The 24,743-nt window shown below is 34.4% G+C and overlaps 1 protein-coding gene and 1 non-coding gene across 2 annotated transcripts; one reads left to right on the plus strand and one right to left on the minus strand.

Moving 5' to 3' along the window:
- Window positions 1–356: 356 nt before the first annotated feature.
- LOC148570241 (small nucleolar RNA R71) lies at window positions 357–464 on the plus strand. The gene has a single exon (XR_015908519.1). It is a non-coding gene; the product is annotated as a small nucleolar RNA R71 (small nucleolar RNA).
- An 8,592-nt stretch (window positions 465–9,056) lies between these two features.
- On the minus strand, window positions 9,057–24,413 carry LOC107630225 (ARM repeat superfamily protein). The gene is made up of 17 exons (XM_016333309.3): window positions 24,222–24,413; window positions 24,064–24,127; window positions 23,414–23,522; window positions 22,670–22,732; window positions 21,290–21,393; window positions 19,992–20,058; window positions 18,919–18,990; window positions 18,052–18,213; window positions 17,238–17,311; window positions 17,029–17,126; window positions 15,592–15,699; window positions 14,420–14,526; window positions 12,148–12,282; window positions 11,076–11,123; window positions 10,494–10,608; window positions 10,250–10,347; window positions 9,057–9,461 (listed from the first exon to the last, which is right to left on the minus strand). The coding sequence occupies exons 1-17, from the start codon at window positions 24,400–24,402 to the stop codon at window positions 9,375–9,377; spliced, it is 1,692 nt and encodes a 563-aa protein (XP_016188795.2). The 5' UTR covers window positions 24,403–24,413; the 3' UTR covers window positions 9,057–9,374.
- Window positions 24,414–24,743: the final 330 nt, after the last annotated feature.

The following is a 24,743-nucleotide window of genomic DNA, read 5'->3' on the forward strand; positions in this document are numbered from 1 at the left end:
TCAGGATCATAAGCTTCTTCTTCAGAGGAAGCTTCCTTAGTACTGCCTGTTGCTGCTTGCATTCCAGACAGACTCTGAGAAATCATATTGACTTGTTGAGTTAATATCTTATTCTGAGCCAATATGGCATTCAGAGTATCAATCTCAAGAACTCCTTTCTTCTGAGTTGTCCCGTTATTCACAGGATTCCTTTCAGAAGTGTACATAAATTGGTTATTTGCAACCATTTCAATGAGTTCCTGAGCTTCTGTAGGCGTCTTCTTCAGATGAAGAGATCCTCCAGCAGAGCTGTCCAATGACATCTTGGATAGTTCAGACAGACCATCATAGAAGATTCCTATGATACTCCATTCTGAAAGCATGTCAGAAGGGCACCTTCTGATCAATTGCTTGTATCTTTCCCAAGCTTCATAGAGGGATTCACCTTCCTTTTGTCTGAAGGTTTGGACTTCCACTCTAAGCTTACTCAATTTTTGAGGTGGAAAGAACTTTGCTAAGAAGGCATTGACTAGCTTTTCCCAAGAGTTCAGGCTTTCTTTAGGTTGTGAGTCCAACCATGTCCTAGCTCTGTCTCTTACAGCAAAAGGGAAGAGCATAAGTCTGTAGACTTCAGGGACAACCCCATTGATCTTGACAGTGTCACAGATTTGCAAGAATTCAGCTAAGAACTGATGAGGATCTTCCAATGGAAGTCCATGAAATTGCAATTCTGTTGCATTAGAGAAACTAATTGAGGCTTAAGCTTAAAGTTGTTTGCTCCAATGGCAGGGATTGAGATGCTTCTCCCATAGAAGTCGGGAGTAGGTGCAGTAAAGTCACCAAGCACCTTCCTTGCATTGTTGGCATTGTTGTTTTCAGCTGCCATTATTTCTTCTTCTTTGAAAAGCTCTGTTAGGCCCTCTAGAGAGAATTGTGCTTTAGCTTCTCTTATCTTTCTGATGAGCGGATATTTTATACGCTTTTTGGGGTTAATTTCATGTAGTTTTTAGGATGTTTTAGTTAAGTTTTTAGTGTATTTTCATTAGTTTCTAGGAAAAATTCATATTTTTGGACTTTACTATGAGTTTGTGTGTTTTTCTGTAATTTTAGGTATCTTCTGGCTAAAATTGAGGGAGCTGAGCAAAAATCTGATTCAGGCGGAAAAAGGACTGCTGATGCTGTTGGATTCTGACCTCTTTGCACTCGAAATGGATTTTCTGGAGCTACAAGAGTTCAATTGGCACGCTTCCAATTTCGTTGGAAAGTAGACATCCAGGGCTTTCCAGCAATATATAATAGTCTATACTTTGCTCAAGGATAAACGACGTAAACTGGCGTTCAACGCCAGTTCTATGTTGCAGTCTGGCGTCCAGCGCCAGAAATAGGTTACAAGTTGGAGTTCAACGCCAGAAACAGGTTACAACCTGGCGTTGAATGCCCAAAACAGCCCAGGCATGTGAGAAGCTTTAGTCTCAGCCCCAGCACAGACCAAGTGGGCCCCAGAAGTGGATTTCTACACTATCTATCATAGTTTACTCATTTTCTGTAAACCTAGGTTACTCTAGTTTAGTATTTAAATGACTTTTAGAGATTTATTTTGTATCTCATTATATTTTAGATCTAAAATTTGTACCTTTTGGAAGCATGAGTCTCTAAACCCCATTGTTGGGGGGTGAGGAGCTCTGCAGCGTCTCGATGAATTAATGCAAGTACTTCTATTTTCCATTCAAACATGTGTGTTCCTATCTAAGATATTCATTCGCGCTTAATTATGGAGAAGGTGATGATCCGTGACACTCATCACCTTCCTCAACCCATGAATGTGTGCACGACAACCACCTCTGTTCTATATTAGATTGAATGAGTATCTCTTAGATTCCATAATCAGAATCTTCATGGTATAAGCTAGAATTGATGGCGTCATGCAGGAGAATCCGGAAAGTCTAAACCTTGTCTGTGGTATTCCGAGTAGGATTCTGGGATTGGATGACTGTGACGGGCTTCAAACTCGCGAGTGCTGGGCGTAGTGACAGATGCAAAAGGATAGTAAATCCTATTCCAGTATGATCGAGAACCTCTAGATGATTAGTCGTGCTGTGACAGAGTATTTGGACCATTTTCACTGAGGAGATGGGAAGTAGCCATTGACAAGGGTGACACCTTACATAGAGCTTGCCATGGAAGGAACTTTGCACTTTTGCATGCATGAGGGAAGAGGAATACAAGAGAAAAGCTGAAATTCAGAAGACAAAGCATCTCCAAAACCCCAACATATTCTCCATTACTGCATAATAAGTATTTATTTCATACTCTCTTATTTTTCGTAATTCAATTTGATAAGTGAATTGTTTTCCTGACTAAGAGTTACAAGATAACCATAGATTGCTTCAAGCCAACAATCTCCGTGGGATTCGACCCTTACTCACGTAAGGTATTACTTGGACGACACAGTGCACTTGCTGGTTAGTTGTGCGAAGTTGTGAAGTTATGTTTGGACCATGGTATTGTGCACTAGTTGTTGGCGCCATTGCCAGGGAGAGAACGAACAACAAATTTTACAACCTCTGAGTAACAATTTTGCATACCACTTTCTCTTCAAGGTCCTTTCAGGTTCAGGATCAGCTTGAACAAGTATGTCTTTATCTTTGCTCCTGCTCATATGAAAGAGAAGAGAACAAGAAAGTAGAGAATCCTCTATGTCACAGTATAGAGATTCCTTGAGGTGTCAGAGGAAAAGAAGAATAGAAGGAGGAGGTAGATAGAAGAGAATTCGAACTTATCAAGAGGGATAGAGTTCGAATTGCACCTTGAGGAGGAGTGTTAGTCCCTTAAATAGAAGGATGTGAGAAGAGGGGAAGAAATTTTCGAAATTAAGGTAAGAAATTTTGAAAATTTTGTAATTGATTTTCGAAAATTAAGATTGGGTAAGAAATTAAGTGATTTTTGAAAAAGATTTTGAAATTAGAAATTAAAAAGATATTATTGAAAATTAATTTTGAAAAAGATGTGGTTGAAAAGATATGATTGAGAAGATATGATTGAAAATCAATTTAAAAAAAAGAAAGTTTTTAAAATTAAAGTTGATTACTTGACTAACAAGAAATTAAAAGATATGATTTTAAAATTTAAAATTTGATCATTTCTTAATAGGCAAGTAACAACTTGAAAATTTTAAAGTAAATCATTAATTATAGCAAGGATTTTCGAAAATAATAATAATAAAAAAATGGAAAGAAATTGATTTTGAAGAGATATGATTGAAAAGATATGATTTGAAAAAGATTTGATTTTGAAAAATTATAAAAATTTGAAAAAGATTTGAATTAAAAACAAAATCTTCCCTTTAGTGTCCTCCTGGCGTTAAACGCCCAGAATGGCATCCATTCTGGCGTTTAACGCCCAAAATCCTACCTTTTTGGGCGTACGCCAGTTTTCCTTCTTCACTGGCGTTTTGAACGCCCAGCTTTTTCTGTTTAATTCCTCTGCTGAATGTTCTGAATCTTCAATTCTCTGTATTATTGACTTGAAAAGACACAATTTTGAAAATATTTTTGAATTTTTAATGATGAGAAACAATAAAAAATGCAACTAAGATCAAATAAACAATGCATGCAAGACACCAAACTTAGAAGTTTGTATACTAAAGACTATAACAATTTGAAAATGCATGTAAGAAACAACAAAACACACAAAACAAGAGAATTTAAAGATCAGAGCTAGGAAATCATCAAGAACAACTTGAAGATCAATGAAGAACATAATGCATATATTCAAAAAATGCAAGAAAAATAGAGACATGCAATTGACACCAAACTTAAAAATTGATATTAGACTCAAACAAGAAACAGAAAATATTTTTTATTTTTATGGTTTTATAAATTTTTTGTGATTTTTCAAAAATTGAGTGGAAAAGAAAATAAAGGGGTTCAAAACTTTTAATAAGAATTCTAGGAATCATGCAATGTTAGTCTAAAGTTTCAGTTTAAAAAGATTAGACATGGCTAGCCAAGCTTCAGCAGGACGTTACATTCAGCAGCTAAATTGATGAGAATCAATTAGCTTTTGTGATGATAAGAACATCACCTTGAAACTCTAGAATTCATTCTTAAAAATTATGAAAAATAAAAAAGAAAAGTACCTAATCTAAGCAACAAGATGAACCGTCAGTTATCCAAACTCGAACAATCCCTGGCAACGGCGCCAAAAACTTGGTGCACGAAATTGTGATCATCAACAATGGCGTCAAAGACTTGGAGCTCTCAAACGTGAATCACACTTTGTCACAATTCCGCACAACTAACCAGCAAGTGCACTGGGTCGTCCAAGTAATACCTTACGTGAGTAAGGGTCGATCCCACGGAGACTGTCGGCTTGAAGCAAGCTATAGTCATCTTGTAAATCTCAGTCAGGCAGATTCAAATGGTATGGAGGATTGATAATTAAAAGATAAATAAAACATAAAGTAAAGATAGAGATACTTATGTAATTCATTGGTAGGAATTTCAGATAAGCGTATGAAGATGCTTTGTTCCTCTTGAACCTCTGCTTTCCTATTGCCTCCTTCCAATCATTCATACTCCTTTCCATGGCAAGCTTTATGTTGGGCATCACCGTTGTCAATGGCTACTTCCCGTCCTCTCAGTGAAAATGTTCTACGCACGCTGTCACCGCACGGCTAATCATCTGTCGGTTCTCGATCATGTTGGAATAGGATCCATTGATCCTTTTGCGTCTGTCACACGCCCAACAATCGCGAGTTTGAAGCTCGTCACAGTCATCCCTTCCCAGATCCTACTCGGAATACCACAGACAAGGTTTAGACTTTCTGGATCTCAAGAATGACTGCCAATAATTCTAGCCTATACCACGAAGGTTCCAATCTTAGATTAGAAACCCAAGAGATACACATTCAAGCTTGTTTGCATGTAGAACGGAAGTGGTTGTCAGGCACGCGTTCATAGGTGAGAATGGTGATGAGTGTCACATAATCATCACATTCATCATGTTCTTGGGTGCGAATGAATATCTTAGAGAAGAAGTAGACGTGAATTGAATAGAAAAAAGTAGTACTTTGCATTAATTCATGAAGAACAGCAGAGCTCCACACCTTAATCTATGGTGTGTAGAAACTCCACCGTTGAAAATACATAAGAACAAGGTCTAGGCATGGCCGTGAGGCCAGCCCCCAAACGTGAAAAGGTCTATCAAAGTATATCAAGTGTGTAAAATACAATAGCAAAAGGTCCTATTTATAGAAGACTAGTAGCCTAGGTTTACAGAAATAAGTAATTAATGCAGAAATCTTCTTCCGCGCCCACTTGGTGTGTGCTTGGGCTGAGCATTGAAGCTTCCATGTGTAGAGACTTTTCTTGGAGTTAAACGCCAGCTTTTGTGCCAGTTTGGGCGTTTAACTCCAGCTTTTATGCCAGTTCTGGCGTTTTGACGCCAGAATTCTTAAGCTGACTTGGAACGCCGATTTGGGCCATCAAATCTTGGGCAAAGTATGGACTATTATATATTGCTGGAAAGCCCAGGATGTCTACTTTTCAACTCAATTGAGAGCACACCAATTGGGCTTCTGTAGCTCCATAAAATCTACTTTGAGTGCAGGGAGGTCAGAATCCAACAGCATTTGCAGTCCTTTTTCAGCCTCTGAATCAGATTTTTGCTCTGGTCCTTCAATTTCAGCCAGAAAATACCTGAAATCACAGAAAAACACACAAACTTATAGTAAAGTCCAGAAATGTGATTTTTAAATAAAAACTAATAAAAACATAATAAAAACTAACTAAAACATACTAAAAACATACTAAAAACAATGCCAAAAAGCGTATAAATTATCCGCTCATCACACAACACCCTCTTCACTCCTCACAAAGGATCCCCCATGGTGACACACAATAGTTATGAGACCCATCTGAAAAAAAAATAACAAATGATCATCAAGATTGCCATCAACCAGGAAAGCACAATAACACCAGTCCCTAACCCTCCATGAACACACATAAACAGCATACATAAACAACCTACATTCTTCTATTTTCAGCACATTACAACCATAGCTACCATCATTACAGCAAAAAACAATAACAAAAAAATGCAACATCAACATACGTAGAAAATCCTAACAAAAATTTTCAGAAAAACCATATAACAAAACGATGAGCGAATGAATATATATCGACTTAACAATGTACAAAAAGTCATGATCAACAAAAATAGAGGAGTAGATGGTAGCTATTGTGTTTATCTTTCTATTTTGCTTACCTCTAACAATAAAAGTGCTTCCCGTCAGACCACTATGTGTGCGATAGAGACGAGATAATCACAATATGCTTAATTTCATTGAGAGAGAAGGCCAGCGAAAATCCCTCTCAAACTGGCGCCATTGAAGAAAATAAGGAGAAGAGGAAGAGACTGTGTTGGCTTGAGAGAGAAGTTGTCACTGCATGTTAAATCCCTTCTCCAAACACTAACCGACGACGTTTCAATACAATTTGGGTGCCAAATTAAAAAACGACGTCGTTTTGGGAGTCCAGCCTGGCTTCCAGCATGGCATCCGTAAGTCCAAGTCATCTTTCCGTCATCGAAAAATGCTTCAGAGACGACCGTGAAACACTTGTGTTAAATTCGGGGATAATATTGATGTCAGTGCAAGGTTAAGGACCACTTTGAGTGTCGAGTGCAAGTTCAGGGACCATTCTGAGTATTAACTCATTTCATAGTATATATATATATATAGTATTGTGTGTGTTGTCTTAGATTTTTCCTCCTTATTTATACACTTATAAGGGGTATTATTTTCAAACCTCATATCACTCTTGATACTGAGGTTGAAAAATTCAATTGCCAATGGATATTCATATCATAACACTTTCCTTGAATGTCCATTTAAGATTATGCCTCATTAAAATTTTACTAAAAAAGCTCAATGAGAAAAAATTGTAGTGAAGAAAAAAGAGTACAATATTCTTTAGGGGCTGCCTCATTAAAAACCTTGTCAAGAAAAAAAATCCCAATAAAGCAAAAACCTGACAAAGGAAAAAAAAGTATAGTCTCCCCCTCTTATCAACATTATTTAATATTTTGAAATCGACGCATCCCAATCTGATATACCAATTTTTCAAAAGAAAATTTTGGAAGTGATTTTGTAGATTATTGCTTGAGCAAATATGTTGGATATCAATTGTTCCTTGATTTTGAAGATCATGAGTGAAGAGGAATTTTGGAGAAATATGTTTTGTTCGATCACTTTTGATATATCCACTCTTAAGTTGAGCAATGCATGTTGTATTATCTTCAAATAGAATAGGAGCTATTTTATGATCAAACAATCCACATAATAACAAAATATATTGGATTAAACTCTTGAGCCAAAAACACTCGCGACTTGTTTCATGTATCGCCAGTATTTCAATATGATTAGAGGATGTTGCTACTATCATCTATTTCGTGGACATCCATGATATAGCTGTATCAACATATTTGAATAGGTATCCTGTTTGAGATCTTCCTTTATGTGGATCAGACAAGTATCCTGCATTTGCATAGCTAACTAATTGTTACTTGATTCTCTTAGCCTGAAAAGATTTGAGATAAAAATGTTTAAAGTTCATAGGTCGTGAGGAGCCAATCTTTGTGACTTCATAGTCCTAAGAAGGTTTCAAAAAATAATATCTAACGTTTTTAATTTGGTAAGATGTCTAATCTAAATCTTGTTTGAAAAAATTAGTAGAATATCAAAGGTCCTTAGATTGGCCTATAATTTAGTCTAAGTCAACGTTGTAGTTTGAGAAAGGCTCTATATAAATAATATCATTTGTACATTTATTCTATTAGTGAGACTCTCAAACTATTTGAGAACTGAACGTAAGCATTTTAGACTAATCTAGTACACATCCTTGTGTATTCTTAACTTTGATCTCTCGCATTTATTGTTTAGTTATCCCTCTTAAGTTTAGAAATCCTTTATCAACCAAAGACCTCGGATGTTATTCCTATCAAAATAATATTTTAAAATATGTTTCCCAAAAGAACTTAAAACTAGTTTAACTCTTTCACACTAACATATATATCTACTGCATACAAGTTCAAAGGCTTGAGGTCTTATTTTAGATTAAAAAAATCCAAGTATGATTTAACCCCTTTTTTAAGCATCTCTTACAACTTCACTATTAACCAAGGTTTTGAGAAACAAACAAGTCATTCAACTACTTCATCTACTATTTTACCAGTTTAGAGGATCAATTGTGGTTGAAACGAAACAATTTAATTATAATAAAATAATATATCAAATTCTACAAAAAAAAAAAAATATATATATAGAAAGACCGATATAGTAATCGATTTTGGTAGTTGCTAAAACCTTAGTGGCTAAATTAAGAAATAGCAACCGACTTTGGTCGCTAACCATTAACAATTGATTTTAACGATCGATTTTTAACTAAAAATACTAAACCTGTACACAACAATATCAATTGCAAAATTGGTCCCTAAACGACGACCAACTTTTTGGTCGTCAATCAGTCAATAAATGACCACCAACTTTTTAATCGCTAAATCAATCACTGACGAAATCGGTCGCAAAATAGCCACAACACTTTGGTCACTAAATCAGGTGTTATGTTTTCAATAGCTAAATCAGTCACTAACATCTTACTTTAAAATCTAAAAATCAATCGCTAAATCTTATAAAGAAAAAAATGAGGAATAAAAGACACATCCGATTAACATTCATAGTTTTGTAACAAAAATACTTTGAATATAAAGCTATTAAATTTTATTTACTATTAGTTAGAGAGGATTAAATTATTTATCCCATAGCATTTAATTATAAAATATTAAATATTTAGTTATTTGAAAGTAATTTACATAGTATAGTTTTTATTCAAATATAAATATAACATTTTTAAAAAAAGCCTGTATATTTATAATACCAAATACTTTAATTGCTTCTGATTCAATAAAAATATTAAAATATAAAACAATTATCTATTATTATTTCTACTTTAAGTTTTTTTTTTTTTTTCAAATACACAGCCAAATAAGCACATAAACTTGCAACAACAAAAAAAAAATGTTCAAAGACAAAATAAGATTTTATATTGATCGTTTTGGACAGTAACATTCTTTGAACCAAAGAGCACATAATTTTTGGAGTCTAGGTCGGCAAGATGGTCAGTTAAAAATTTTAGAAACCGTTTCAAGCGCAAATTGTTGATGAAAAAAATCTACTGATAAAATAGCTAGACATTTCTAACATACTACTGGCGAAGATATATAGTCTACTCCAGACATTAAGCAATAGCCAACATACTCTACGTTCCAACACTAAACAAAAAAGCTTTCTGTTCTATAAAACTATGGTATAAAACTAAAATCTCCATTATGTAAATCTAAAATCTCTCAGCCGTCATCACTACAGGTTGAGCTTCGACCTGCTTCTTAATCAGATAAGGACCCTTTTCCACGGCTTCCTGCAACTGCATGCCAAAACTACCCAATATCACTTCAAAAGTCGAGACAAATTGATGGAAACAAGTGTGATCATGTTTTTCTTTATTTCTTCTTGGCAGGGAAAAAAAATTCATAATTCTGTTCCGTGACTGTTCAGATACAATCCAATCAGTAACGGCTTGTAATAAATTACTGGGCAGCCAAATATATTTCAATTTTTTTTTTTTGGTGACTAGCCAAATATATTTCAATTAAGTATACATATTTGAATTTTTGAAACAAAAAATGCATTAGTTTTTATCTAGAAAAGTGGATCAATATTTTGATTTCTCTCATTATTAGAAATTATTCACAATTATAGAATTATCAAAACCACTAAATATGTAAAAAAATATTGGGATATCTCCAAATTGGGCCTTGACAATTTGTGTCGAACAAATAAGTGGTCACTAATCTTTTAAAACATTAGACAAACTAATTCCGCGTAAAATAAAAGGACAAATTACTCCCTAATATTTTATTATTTAGTAAGTGTAAAAGTAGGATACAAAAATTAAATCAATAAATTCTAAATATTTCAAATGATATTTCGTATTATGTTTTTATCTTCTAAATCAATACTCTAAACTCTTTAAGTCCAAATATAAAATCAATTTTTCAAAAATGGGGGCCAAAATAGAAAAATGAGGGGAGACAAAGTGTAAATGGAAACATTGGAAACAAAAATCTGAAGTTTGGGGTTGGCCATGGCGCTCCTTGGTGCTAAAGAGGCAACAGAGGGAGTACAATGGTAGTGAAAGTTTTTGTATCTTACCTTTGTAGCTATACCCGCAAAAGCAGAATCACTGGAAACTCTGCTAGACATCAATGATTTGTGTATTGCCTTACAACAGTTATATCTGGCTTCCATGCCTAAAATGCAATTTGCATTAAAAAAATATAGTCAAGAAAATCAATGTGGCACGTAGACTGACAAATGGTTTGAGGCAACAGTCGCCATAATAATAATAATAATAATAATAATAATAATAATAATAATAATAATAATAATAATTGACCTATTTTTTTGGTTTCGGTACTTGGATCGGTCACTATATTTATGATCTCTTGTTTCGAGCATATCTCCATCAAGCACCATGGTCGGGCAACTAATCCACTAATCATTCTATAGGCCTGAAAATATGTTAGACATAATGCCACATATATGTTAAGGACAAGCATGTACTACCTAGTGCAGCAGTGCTTATAAACAAGTTTGAACAAACTTGAAAAACAAAACTATATTGTGGCTGAAACTGTTTCTTCACAGTCCACCCGATGATTCAATTTTCAATATTATACAAGAGATGGCATTGATGCAAATGTATGCACTCTAATCAAATCACAATATTTTAAAGCAACGTGGAACTTCTAAAGTTCCCATAATATAAGGAAATTATGGATTAAAAGATCAAAGCTCTATTTGAATTTAACAGTGCTCAGGCACTCCCATCCTAAAAAATAACTAAATCCGAAGAGTTGAGGGAATGCAACTACACAAGGAGGCCATATAAGAGAAATATCATGTGACAGCTAAAATGAAATTATTCAAGAATTATTCATAGAAGATTGTAATGCAGACGTTTATAACGAAGTCTCACCGCTAAGCGTATTTCTGAATCCTGATGCAAAACAGACAGAAATAGACCCTGCAAATTACATGAACAAAGATTTAGTTTTAGAACATATGGGTGAAAAGCCGCCAAGCTAAACAACTAAATGAACATTCGTTCCCTTGAGAAAGTATGTGCTAAATGCAATCAAAGGCTAACAGATAATCTTTGTTTTGTTAAAAAGTTTCAAAATTCATGAAAGTGAAGGTAAACCCTCTAATGTTGAGAGGAAGAATTCATATTCATTTAGCAGTCACTTAAGCTAAGTTTCCATTACCATATTTTTTCCTCAGTAACATGTGATGCTGATGTACCTTTCACTACAAGGTCAATATTAGGGTAAAGTACTGTTTTGGTTCTCAAAATTCTTGTCTAAAATCAATATTGTCCTAACCAAAACCTGAATATTGATATTTCCAACGGTTCCCCCGAGTGACCAGTGTTGTTTTGAATCACGGAAAGACAATCAAATGTAGGGAGGAAAGATGTCCACCATAAAAAACAACCACCAGCCTTGTCTTCCACCCTAAAAACATTAAATTTTCCATATTTTCTTCCACTTACTCTGCCCTCTAGTCAAGTTCAACTCTCATTACATAAACATTGTTCCTTCTATGGGAATGGAGGTGCAACAAGGAAGAACCCAAAAACTCAATGGATGGGAAGAGATCAATGCACATTAAATAAATACAATAAAAAAGGGGCAAATAATTTTAACTTTAATTTTCTTTTAAATTTAAATTTAAACGCAAGGAAGGATGTTACTATAATGGAAGTAAATATATTAAAAGAACGAGATTAATTAAAAATCTAAAGGAGTTTAAAAGTAGTATTCATGGAATTGGAGGAAGATTGGTGTAATTTCCCTAATATAAAAAAACAAAGGATATACCACTAATCAATGTGACGAAGATAGAGCAAGATAAGCTTTTAATACATGGCAAGCCCCATTATTTTAAGGAGAAACCAATCACTACAAGCCGAACCAAAAGATAATAAACCACCGAAGGAAAACATGAAAAATAAAATAAAAAATAATAACAATAAAAGAATAGATCACCGATGGAGTCAGCTTTGAGCTCTTGGATGCAGCCTCATAGACCATGCGTCGTAGGTTTTCTTCAGCTTCAGCATTGAGTATAATGTTCTCAGACCGTGTCTCTCCAGATATGTTTCCTAGAGCATGCAATGCAGCCTGTGAATGCCATTTTAAATTCAACCATATAAGTTAAAGATGGTATATTACCATCAAATATTCCAAGTAAAATGATATTCCAACTTTGTTTCTGAAATCTAGAACAAACTTGTAATGATGCATTCTCATTGGATGTGTACCTTCGGTACTGTTAGAATCTTATGTTAATCAGGATGATAACTAAGAGCTAGAATCATATATTTAGAGTAACAAATATTGTCCATATCTTTCTAATTGTAATACCCAATGTCCACTTAATCCAGCCTCAGCTTAGCAGTCGACACAAATTCTCATGGCTTCCAATATGACAAGGTATCTAGAGCCTAAAGGCAGCCTCTGCTTCACAGTTGACACACAGATTCTCATGTCTTACAATATCTCAACATGGTATCTAGAGCCTAAAGACGGGCAAAAATTAATCATGCTGTCAGGAGGACACCATGCCTTCCCATGCATGATATCTTTTATCTCTCAATGTTCCTGCGGCAAGCGACCTGGACAGACTATTCTCTTCATGGGTTTCCATAAAAAGCTGTCGATGTTTGCTCAAACAAGGTTCAGCCAAGCGGAAGAGAAAGCAATTGATGTTCCTTCTAGCAGACAACCAATTGCTATTTCTGCAACAGAATCAATCACCTATTACCACTAGTACTCACTCAGTATCTACCACTTGCATCTCTTAATCTAGTAATAATTTAATCTCATGGGTAATTGATTCAGGTGCCTCGGACCATATTGCTAGTAGCAAATCCTCTTTTACCCCTCTTTCATCACTTTCCTAAGTTCATTACTTTAGCATATGGCTCATAAATTGTCACCACAAGAATCAATCGTATCTCACCTATTGAATCTGTGTCTTTAAAAGCAGTCTTATCTATCCAAAGTTGTCCTTTCAATTTACTCTCAATAAGTTTACTCGAGCTCTTAATTGTTTTATCACATTTGATGCCAATTCCTTTTTTCTACAGGACCGTCATATGGGGCAAATGATTGGTGAAGGAAGAGTTGCAAGGTCTCTACCCATCTCAAGTCAACTCATCTAGTGGTATGTGTGGTTGTTGAATCTCCTAATCTCTCCATAACTGGTTAAGGCATCCTAGTTTAACAAAGCTTAAGATGATGATCTCTACCTATACAAGAATATGCCCTTGATATATTAGAAGAAATACGTTTGTTAAATTGCAAGCTTATTGACAGCTCAAGATCCAAATTGGAAATTGCAAATTGTTGTCTGACCAACGAGAATATTATCCTGGTCCAGGGAAATATCGGAGACTTGTAGGGAAGCTGAAATCCCTAAATATTACTAGACTAGGGCATGAAATATTTCATACCCTGTTTAGAGTAGTGAGTGCATTTATGCAATCTTCTTGCACTGATTATTGAGATGCGATAATGCAGATTGTGAAGTATATCAAGAAATCCCCTAGTTAAGGACTACTATACATAGGTAAAGGAAATACCCAAGTAATTGGGTACTGTGATGCAAATTGGGCAAGTTCTTCTTTTGATAGTTCTTGGTGGCAGAAACAAAGTGTTGTTGCCCAATTAAGTGTAGAGGTTAAGTATCGCGCCAGGACAATAGTGGCTTGTGAGTTAATCCGGGTTAAACAGTTACTTTTAGAGTTCAGGACAGATACACAAATGAAGTTATATTGTGATAGTCAAGCAACACATCACATTGCCTCTAATCTAGTATTCCATGAGAGAACTTAACACACAGGTTGATTGTCATTTCATAAGACAGAAGTTGAAGGGAATGTTGATATTATGTAAAGTGATGCATCAATTAGGGATAATTAGTTCCTCCTTTAGATATTGTAATTATGAATAATGATTAGTTAATGTATATAAAACCTACAAGCTGAGGAGTTCTAAACCTCAAGCTTTCATATGATAATCCCTGTATAACATTAGCCACTATCATTTCAAATTCAAGACAACTCATACAATTAGAAAATAATGAATAAAGTATAACCTTAGATCACTTCATGAATAACCAGACTGATTCCATATATCATTAAGACACTCTAAGATGTTAACATTATATTCTTATACAATACACTCAGGACATCTAGAGCATCCGTCAGTCTTAAGAACTCCAAGGGAAGAAATAAAAATAATCTAGTTGACTAACCAGTTGTCTACCATGCCCTTGTGGTCCTTGTCGATCAAAAGCAGCACAAGTAACATGTCTAGCTGGAGGTTGTGAACCCGAGAGTAGTAGTCTAGCTCCTTCAAAAGCTAGGATCACAATAGCCATAAATAAAATCTTAAATAATTAATAGAGATTCTTAATAAAACAAATTTCTGCAATGAACTATTAAAATCATGGTTGACTTTGAACTTTGAACACATGCTTTGAAAAGGTTCCTAGTCTTACTACTAATGCCCAGAAAACAATGGCAAATCTGCATAAGTAGGCCCAGTTGGTAGGGGCCAACAGAAGATCAACACTTGCGCAATTCATACTGTAGAATTAATAAATAATATAATTAGGATCTCACATGATGTATTTAGGAAAATATATGTATGAGAATAGGATCATAATGCCACAGAATTGTGTATTATTCTTGAATATGAACTAGCATGGGTTGGGGATATCTGGGAGTTCCCTTGCTCTCCCCACTCTTGATGACTATTTTCTCTACTACACCAAATATATTTCTAAAACTCTGTTGGGGACCACTAAAGGAAGGCATGACATGGAAAAGTCACTTTTAATATTGTTGCTTTTCTTTTCATAGAAGGAAGATCAATTTTAATAATATGGTTGGAATTCATTTTTTAGGAGGATGTGGTAGGTTTACCAATGGACACTAGGTCCTTTAGTTACCACTAGTTTACAAGAAAATGCTGTGCCCCCACCCCTGTCCCTCCTCCTCCTCCTCCTCAAAGGGGTTCTTTTTTACGATTACTATTATAGCCTTATTAAAATAGAAATTTTCTATTTTCTAACTAAATACCAAACTCCAAAAAAAGATTAGGAGATTCCTTTCATTCCTCAAACAATATGGGGCATATATATGTCCCTTCCATTCCTCATCTTTCTTTACCAATATCTATAAAACTCCCAAACATACCTTAATACTCTCTTTTATATTCTACATTCTAACTAAATACCTAACTCCTATCCAAGGCTCATTAACTTGTTTCTCCTATATTTTCCTGCTTTGAGAATCGATTTGAGCGAGAAAAATTGAAGTACCCATCTCTGGAAATTCAACATCATTCTACTGAAATCAGTTTCCTGTAGAAGAGAAATGAAAAAGTTTTTAAAACAGCATGTAAAATGTATGACATACATACTTGATCCTATTTGACCAAATGCTTCAAGTGCAGTTTCGCATTCATCCCTATCAGATGTTTCCAAGGACTGAAGTTTACCATCAATAGATGAAATAACAGTTTTAGCACCTGAATTCAACGCAAAAAGGGTATACAAGTCAGCAAACAGCTCTTAGTTCTTACATAACAATCATCAATTTAATAGCCCAATTTATATACTTTGGCATACAATTGTTGAGTCATGCCACACAATATGTAAAGAACATTAACACATCACAAATGAACTCTAACGAGGCTTGCTATGAGAAAAATTGCATTTCCACCAAGGATGTAAGGTTGATCATATCATTGTTCTCTAGTTCTTTCAAGAAAATTGTTAAACTGCAATAATATGTTAAGTACACGAATATTTAACAAACTAAATCAGCACAACACCAGCACGAGACCTGCTTTCCACTAAATTCCTTTTAACTATGTACAGGCACTTTGTTGGGCTAGTAGTGTCTTGACCACATGATAAAAGATCTCTCTGAAGACATTATGATATAACTCAGCTCCATTCTTTTCTTTTTTCTAAAAAAGGGTAGCCGCGTTAACACAGGATCTGCGTTAACACAGGATCTACAGAAGGATCGCACCCAAAGAATGTGATGTAAATAGCCTAACCTAATAAATACATTAGTGGTTGATTCCACGACTTGAACCCGTGACCTCGAGGTCATATGGAAACAACTTAACTATTACTACTATTACTCTAAAGCTCTCCTCGAGGTCCATTTTAAAAATAAAACAATAAAAGTTTCAAACAAAGTATTCAAAATTTTAAATGGCCCGTTCGTGGATTTTCCTTTTGAAATGGGATTAGAAAAACTATGTAATAACTACTGACATAAGAAATTATCTAAAATCTTAAATTCTTGATCTATTTTGCTAGGGTCATAGAAAGCATTGAAAATTGATATAATTTGATAACAATAAGAACATCGGGCTAATCTATGCCCATGCCTGTGTCAGAAGTGTCCTATGTTTGTTTCGGTGCTCCATAGCTTTTCAATAGGCTTGCAACATATCAAAAGTGATTATTGGTTCCCATCTAAAGAGTGAAGTATCAAATTCTACACACCAGGTCATGTGCCAATAAAACAACCCATCAAAGAATAATAATTGGTACACCCAAAAGATTTTATTTCGAGTAAAAATCTACCCAAAATGCGGTATTTTTATCTGCAACATGGATATATTTGTCATACAAATCAAAAACCTTTAGGATATATCAAGATCTTTCTGGAGTAATTTTGGCATACTACCATCTAAAAATGTGGTAGATTAAATACAATGCACATATGAACAGATGAAAGAATACTTAATAGTTATTTTTGACAATGAAATCAAATTTTAATATCCTCCAACATATATTGGTTGATAAAGAACACCAGGATTATAGAGTGCAAGACTTACAAGATTCATCTATGAAGGAGTATATAATTTCCTTAGACAAAAGTCTTCCAGTTATCATCATTGCTCGCGATCTTAAAATAGATTCCGCAGAATTGTCACTGCCACCATATCAATGAAAAGAGATTTTCTTAGATGATAAAAAGTTAAAAACAAACTCTTGCATCATCCAGTACATGTACAAAATTCGGGCAGATAACATAAATATGCACCTAATTATAGAACAAAGTAATTGAAGGATGCTAGTCTTTGACAGAAATTCTGTGCCATGCTCAATCTCTGCTAACTGCATCCATTTCCCAGAAGCAATGAGAATATATAGAAATGCTTATATTTAAATACAAAAAGCACAAAATGACTAATAATTCCTTATATAGAGTTCCTCAGTTTGGTTTCTGCTTCATATATTTGGGATTATCGTTATACTGTGCAATAAATGGTTTTTGTGGGAATGAAAAAAAGGATGCGAGGTTGAAATTGTTCGCGTAGAAACATTGTAAACCTAAAGAGCAGAAAAGAAATGCTTACAGCACCAAATTACACAAGAAATAAATGAAATTAATTTGATTTCGAGCATAGTGTATGTTCAATTTCTATAATCTAAGTAGAGTATTTTTAATAAAATGAATACTCAGACATACTGGTTAAAAAAGGCAAATAAATAGAAAGGTTAACAACAATTATCAAAGAAATTTTTATTTAACTACTAATGGTTACTAATGTGATGAATACTAGCAAGATTCTATGCTTGGTTTCTTTATTCTAAGTAAAACACTTTTTCTTTTGTAATTGCTACAACACAAAAGGGTAACTACTTAACTAAAATATTGTTTATTCTGTGAATTATAAGGTTTATCTAATAAACTAAATATATAAGTCCAAGGATTACAAGTCTTTAAAGTCGAGCGCGCGCGCGCGCGCACACACACACACACACACACACACACACACACACACACAGAGAGAGAGAGAGAGAGAGAGAGAGAGAGAGAGAGAGAGAGAGAGAGAGAGAGAGAGAGCACCAACCTCATACAGAAGCTCCAAAACACTTAAAGTTACGAGGGTATCATTTGCATTTTTTATTTCTGCTTCCAACAATTTAAGTAGATTCAAACTGTAAATGGTAGATGCAGCAGACCTAGATACAGAAAATAGTTTCACCACTAAAGCCATTATCCGAACTCGACCCTGAATTGAAATAATAAAAACAAGAAAATTAGGGATTTCAAACAATCAAATGTATAGAGTAACAGATGAAAATTACACTAAAAATCAAGATAAATTCTTGTCTTATAAGGCCCTGCCTTGTGGGAACTTCCCCTCTCAGACATGTTAAGAGAATGGAAAACTATGCTTTATAGATAAACATGTTTGTTTTGCTTTTGTATAGGGGAGCCCTTATCCCTAATTTGTATTATCCTTGTTATCTTAATGAAATTATTTTTTTTTTAGTAAAAACCCTACTTTATGGCTTGGCTTGTGACAAAAAGATCAAATACGAAAATCTATTTTATGTTATGTTATTCTTGAATAAGGGAATAACTAACAACTTTACATTCATATAGAAAGTACAAAAAGTACTTTCCTCTTATATTTTATTGAGTCTTCAGTGTAACTTATGCTGAAATGTTCTTATATTCTTTGCCAACAGCTTGATAATGTTATTAGATAGATTAGGGTATAGAATATTCCCCTACTGTAAAGGGATCATTAATCCTTAAACCTAGAGAATTGGATTTGTTCTCCTCCTGTATATTATTGCTTTCAAATGTAGCAAAGAAAGGACAGAGATATGTTAGAAATTCCTTGCAATGAAATTAAGGGGAAGCCATCCACAGATATGTTAAAATCTTCACTGACAAATATAATTCATGCATTAACAGATTGGCATACCAGTGATGAACACCGTGACGCTATAGCCCCGAGGTCTGAATCAACTCCTTTGGCAGATGGAAAAATAATTTCCTATTTCATGTCAAATAGCATTAAAGAAATTGATATGGTGTAACTTTCATTATAAAAAAATAAAAAACTTAAGAGACTGATATGGACAAAAATGACTTTCCGTATATTTCTAAATTTTATCCCCAAAAATAAAAAAGAAAAACACAATCTAAGAAAAATCTGAGTTAAACTTTTTTTAATAAGAATATATTTTTGAGAAAAATCAGTTATTAGCTTTTTCAATTATGTAAAAAAAAAAAATCGATTAAGTACCCAAGTGAAGAAAACAAGAAGAATGAGGGAAAAAGCAACAGCTAAGTTAGTTAAACAAGAGTGGTGAAATAGCTCCTTTGCCTTTTATTTACAGTAGAAGAATGAAAGAAAAGAGAGTTGAAAATGAAAATAGAGTGGGACCAGCTTCACAAATAGGACAGCTGGAATTTTGCTATAGGAGAGAGGATTGAAAAAGTATATAAGAGGGCCGAAAGGAATCAGTAGGGAAGGAAAGATTTAGGCTGGGTAGAAACTTTAGGAGAGTGGTAGTCTCTCAAATGCTACCTTGTTCTCTACCTTTTAGTATTTTGCTCTTCCATGAATACCCTAGAGACTGGAGAACATCACCCAGATATCTTCCAGCTCCTCTGTTTCTTATCCATTCTCCTTCTACTCTTTCTTCTACTCTCTCTTCCATAATTCTATATTTTTTTTCTTACACTGTTATTTTTCTGTTGTTGCCTAATCCTAATATTTGTGGTACCAAGCTCTTACAATCACCTTTTTCAAAATCTGAAATGCACCCTTTGTTTTTTTTTTCTTTTTCTTTTTTTGTGACCAAAATTGAGAAAAAAAAATTTACATGTTCTGTATAAAAACAATTCATATCACAAAAAATCTACTTTCATCTTTTTTTGGTAGAAGTTAGAGTAGCTTCTCAAGAGTAAAAAATACATAAAAAAGGTTTCACATTTTTTAACTATAAATGCATCTTAAATCTAAGTGTCATAGAAGTACAACTTTCTTACCATGCCTTCAGGAAAACCTGCTAACATTTTCATTGCTTCCATTGCAGCAGCTGCCACTTGCTCATTGCTGCATAAGTATTAAGTCCAAAGATATGCAAACCACATAAATTGTAATGAGCAAAACAATAATAGCATAGTATCTAACTTCAATAACAATTTTATAGCATTCATTGCAGCAACTGCCACTAGTTTGGTGCTTCATATAATCATGTGAGAAGTTATGCAAATTACAGGTTTTATTATGAGTATCAATAGCATTATTATATTTAACATGGAGACCAACAACAAAAATTTCATGTGGGATGACGCATTTGTTGCACTATGATTCTCTTACCGGGATATAAAACTCGTGATATATTGATACCTAACTTATATCACTGTCTTCGTATAAAAAAATAAAATAACAATGACACCCAAGTTCCGTCAAGGCATGATTCTAATGAGTTACAGTAATCTCATACCTGCCGAGTCCCGATTGCCCAAGTGAGTTTTTACCCATTTTTATTAATTTCATTTGTTTCGTGTAATTTCTTTAGTAGGTTCCAACTTGGCACTAAAGAACTTAGATGAACATATATCTAGAACACCTAGGTATCAGCGATACCTTCCTTAGATGCCTGAGTTCGTTGACATGGGTTAAAAACCAGCTTCAACCAAGATCCTCAAAGGCATATGCTTCATATTTCCAACCATTTAAAGGCATCTGAAATACCCTCCAATGAATTTAAAATTCCAAAGCGACATTTTACCCATTTCTGTAAACTAATACACGTGTCCCTACTTTGATTAGTTCCAATTTTTGCAAAAATCATGGAGATTCACCCATAACCCATTTCTTGTCCTCTTATACTCAAGTCATTTAGGAATGTTAGTTCCTTTTAATTCCAAAAGAACTTGATTCAGATCAAATGATATAACGATAAAATGAGACTAGGATAAGGAAATCATAAACCAACAACCATAGAGAGAGCATAAAAAAGGTCATGAGCTTTCTATCAAATAGATACAAGCCACTGAATCCTATCCAAATTCAAGTCATGTCACAAAAAATTTACAACAAGGATTAAGGAAATATTGATGAATAGCAAGATCTCCTAGTAAGTGGCGATGAATTATAATATAGTTTCATTTATCCTAATTGACTAAATCCCAAAGGCTAACCAAGTCCCTTAACTATTTGCAAGTGACACGGACATAATTTAAGGATAACATGTTATAGGAAAAAAGATGGGAAAAAATGCTCGAGTGAAGTGAGAAAGGTATAAGAGCTGCAACGCTACAATGGTTTCGCTACTTACCCATTGATAAGGCAATCAATCAACAGAGGATATATGTTGAAGTCTGTAATTAAACGAGCAACAGTCTTGCAATCACTGCCAGGATTCTCTATAAGGCAAGTGACCTGAAAATCAATATCATGTCTATGAAAAATAATAGTGATGCTGAAAAGGTTGTCCAATTACAACAATAATAGTTCCCATATGTAAATATCTAGCCAGTTTTCTTCTCCCAGATGTAAAAATAAATAGTAAGTTAGCCCCGTCATTTTTTGTGAAAAAACTTAAGTGGAGAAGGAAGTACCACTGAAGTTGAATTGTATAAAAGGAAAACGGGCAAGGGGGTTCGGGGGTGTCGAAGTGAAGGGGGTGGCGACTAAAATCTATGTAGCTCAGCCCCTATACCCATTTCAATTGCATTTAAAAACAAATAAAACTTACAGAACCATTTTATAAATATTAAGTGCAAAGTCACAGAAACATGACAAGCACTCTTCAATAAGCAGAAGCACCAAGGGTTAAGACCAAGATGCAAAAAAGGATAGGAGGCAGATATGATGTTACATACAGATAATAGGAATGAAGGACTATAGAATAAATTGTAAACAAAGGATTGGAGATGGAGATGGACATGCGGAGACTGTAAAAGTTGTATTCAACCATCCCAAAAGCTTAAGAAATTCAAATTTTGTTTAAATTCCTAATGACTTCTTCAAAAGCTTAAGCAATGAGGTGAAGGTTCAATATAGATTTTTATATCACCAACAGCAATCAACAAGAAATAGGCCAGAAACATCATGACATGCATCATGAAAGAGAAACCAAGAACCTCGCTGAAGTTGAGAAAATTGATAGAAGGAAATATCATTATGGGTTTATAACAACTTGCCTACGGAAGGAAATGGAAGAAACCTAGAGCTAATATAACTTGAAAAGAACAGGGACCACTAGAAGATATAGTGTACTTAATCAAAGCGATAATAAAAGTCTAAGGAATCAAACTTTACTAACCACAGATTAAACAACAGTTTATTCTGCTCTTTTATTCACAGTTTATACTAGCAAACAAATAAACCCAAACCCAAGAACATGCTGAAATTATGAGAGGGTCTCAAGTGCCTTTCAGTTATGTACATATAGTGATAAACATGAGCAACACATACATAGTTCTGCAAAAGCCCAAAGCCAACATCTCAATCTCATAACAGAATTCAACATTAGCATATTATCAACAGTTTCAAACCACATAAAAATTATTCAATATTGATTTTAAGGCAAAACCAAATTAAACTATATTTCCATCACTATCATAAAAAGTTAATTTGGCATGGGTTGGTGGATAGCCATTGTGCACAATCTAGGTATCCAAACTAATTTGGTGAAAAGAGTATATTGACGTACTGTTTTGCAGGCTAAGGATCGGACTGGTTGAGAATCTGCTTGTAGACCAACTTGAACAAATGACTGAACCAAGTACACAACAGCAAAGCAATAAGAGTAACAAATACAATATGAAATACATGAATTTATAATAGTGTAACCAGAAAGACCGTGATAAGTATGCATCAAGACAGAAAATTCATTAGATAACACCAAATATAACTTTTTAAAGCCTCTTAAAGTATGAAAATTTGACCAGATGCATTGTTTAACCACTTAGATTTCTAGTTCATACGAGTTCACAATTCTAGATGCACCCTTTTAACTGCATCTACACTTTTCCCAGTCAATGTTTAATAAGAGGCACTTTACACAGAAATGTTTTCTTCTACTAAGTCTAATATCTATTCTATCCTATGTTTTTTGTTAATTCATTTTGATTTTGATGTTTTGTTCTCTCTTATGATTCAAATCTTTGTTGATTCCACAATGCAGTAGTGTCATATAAAAATTGAAAAACTAAAATATATCAATACAATTATAAACATTGAAACAGTATCACATGGTTTAAAAAATAATAAATAATAGTTGAAACGGGATCAATCAATTGCACTCCATACCCAAAGTAAAAGAGAGGGGGGGGGGGGGGGGGGGGAGTTTTTACATTTAGTGCAAGTGAAAGAAAGACATGATAAAATTACAATTTAAGCAATAATTTGAAACAACTAAAATGCAATGGAACAGCTAAGGCGGTAAGTCACAAACCATATACTGTGGAATCAAAGAAGCACCCAACTTGGTTTTGAACAACCTCTCAAGGCATGCAACTAGAGTATTCTCTAGGCCAGGCACATCATATTGGGTCTGTAACGCACTGCAAAATTAACGGAGAAAATCAAGAGCAAATTTCCATAGAACCTAACTTAATTATCTGTTTTATTTGAAACATTAAACAAACTCCCAATTTTGTTAAAAGGTAAAGTTACTTACCGCTTAAGGCTACATTGTTTTAGCAGGTTATTAAACTCTTTTGTTAACTCATCACCTTGTAAAACTTTAGGCAGCATTTGGATATTGTCACAGGGACAAGAACACAGAGCCGTCTCTGTATTTTTGTCTTATAGACAAAATCCATCAGCAGCCATAGGTCCCCAATCTAGTTTACCAGTTGAGCTTTGCCAACTGCGATTCAAGTTTAGGTGAACTCTAGAGTTTGATTATCTTGGATTTAGTAAAATGCAATTCAATACATGTCATAAAGATATTTGACAAAACAAGGAGCGCTCTATTAAACAGACGACAGTGCGCAAAGCTAGAAAAATCTTTGTTACGGTAACAAAACAAGGAGCTCTCTATTAAAACACAGAAGAGAGTAACAACAAAGAAAAATCGTAAAAAGAAAAAAATACACTAACTTGATTATGAGAGGAAGAGGGAAACGGTTGAGAAAGTCTCTAGCGGAATCATCGCTTTGCACCCCTGAAATCGAAGCATAGTTTCTTGCAAAGTCAAAAACAATGAGAAGAAGAATAATAATGGTGAGTGAAAGATGTATAGGGAAGTGAGCACTGACCAGGGTAGGTAGCAAAATCGTTGGCTGCTTCGACGAGCTGAGATAGATCGTCCATGGAGAATTCGTGGTCCATGTGTGGTGACTGATACTCACAGTGAAACCGAAAGAGACGAAGAAGTGGGAAGAAGAAAAAGGGAAGACATAAAGTCATAAACCTGCGTGCGTGCGTGGCAATTGCCATTTTACGTGTAATGCCTTTGTACTTGACGTGTAATGCCAACGTTAAAACTTAAAGGGAGCGTTTGTTTTCGGGACAGGACACGAATACATGAACAATGATGGATACGGGATTTAGAAAAGTAGACACGGACAATTTTATAAATTTTGTTTTCTTTTTTTATTATTATTATCCCTTTTTATTTTTCTTATTGCATTATTCAGAGATACTTTTTTTTCCTATTCTTCCTTTGTCTCTTTCTTTTTCAGGTACTCTCTCCTTTCTGTAGAATTTTTTATTGGGGGTAGATAATTCTTTTCTTTTTATCGTTTTACTTCAATACAATTTTAACTTTATATTATATT

Source organism: Arachis ipaensis, chromosome B3 (assembly GCF_059453495.1).
Source record: "Arachis ipaensis isolate K30076 ecotype BB chromosome B3, ASM5945349v1, whole genome shotgun sequence".
In the NCBI taxonomy this organism is placed as follows: Eukaryota; Viridiplantae; Streptophyta; class Magnoliopsida; order Fabales; family Fabaceae; genus Arachis; species Arachis ipaensis.

What these genes read in the sequence shown, in the direction of transcription:
- LOC107630225 (XM_016333309.3), bottom strand. Translation starts at nt 24,402, where the DNA reads ATGGCAATTGCCACGCACGCACGCAGGTTTATGACTTTATGTCTTCCC. An exon ending in TTTTGGAGCTTCTGTATGAG is followed by an intron (nt 17,312 to 18,051) that starts GTTGGTGCTCTC and finishes AAATGGATGCAG; the next exon opens with TTAGCAGAGATTGAGCATGG. An exon ending in TTACTTTGTTCTATAATTAG is followed by an intron (nt 17,127 to 17,237) that starts GTGCATATTTAT and finishes ATATGGTGGCAG; the next exon opens with TGACAATTCTGCGGAATCTA.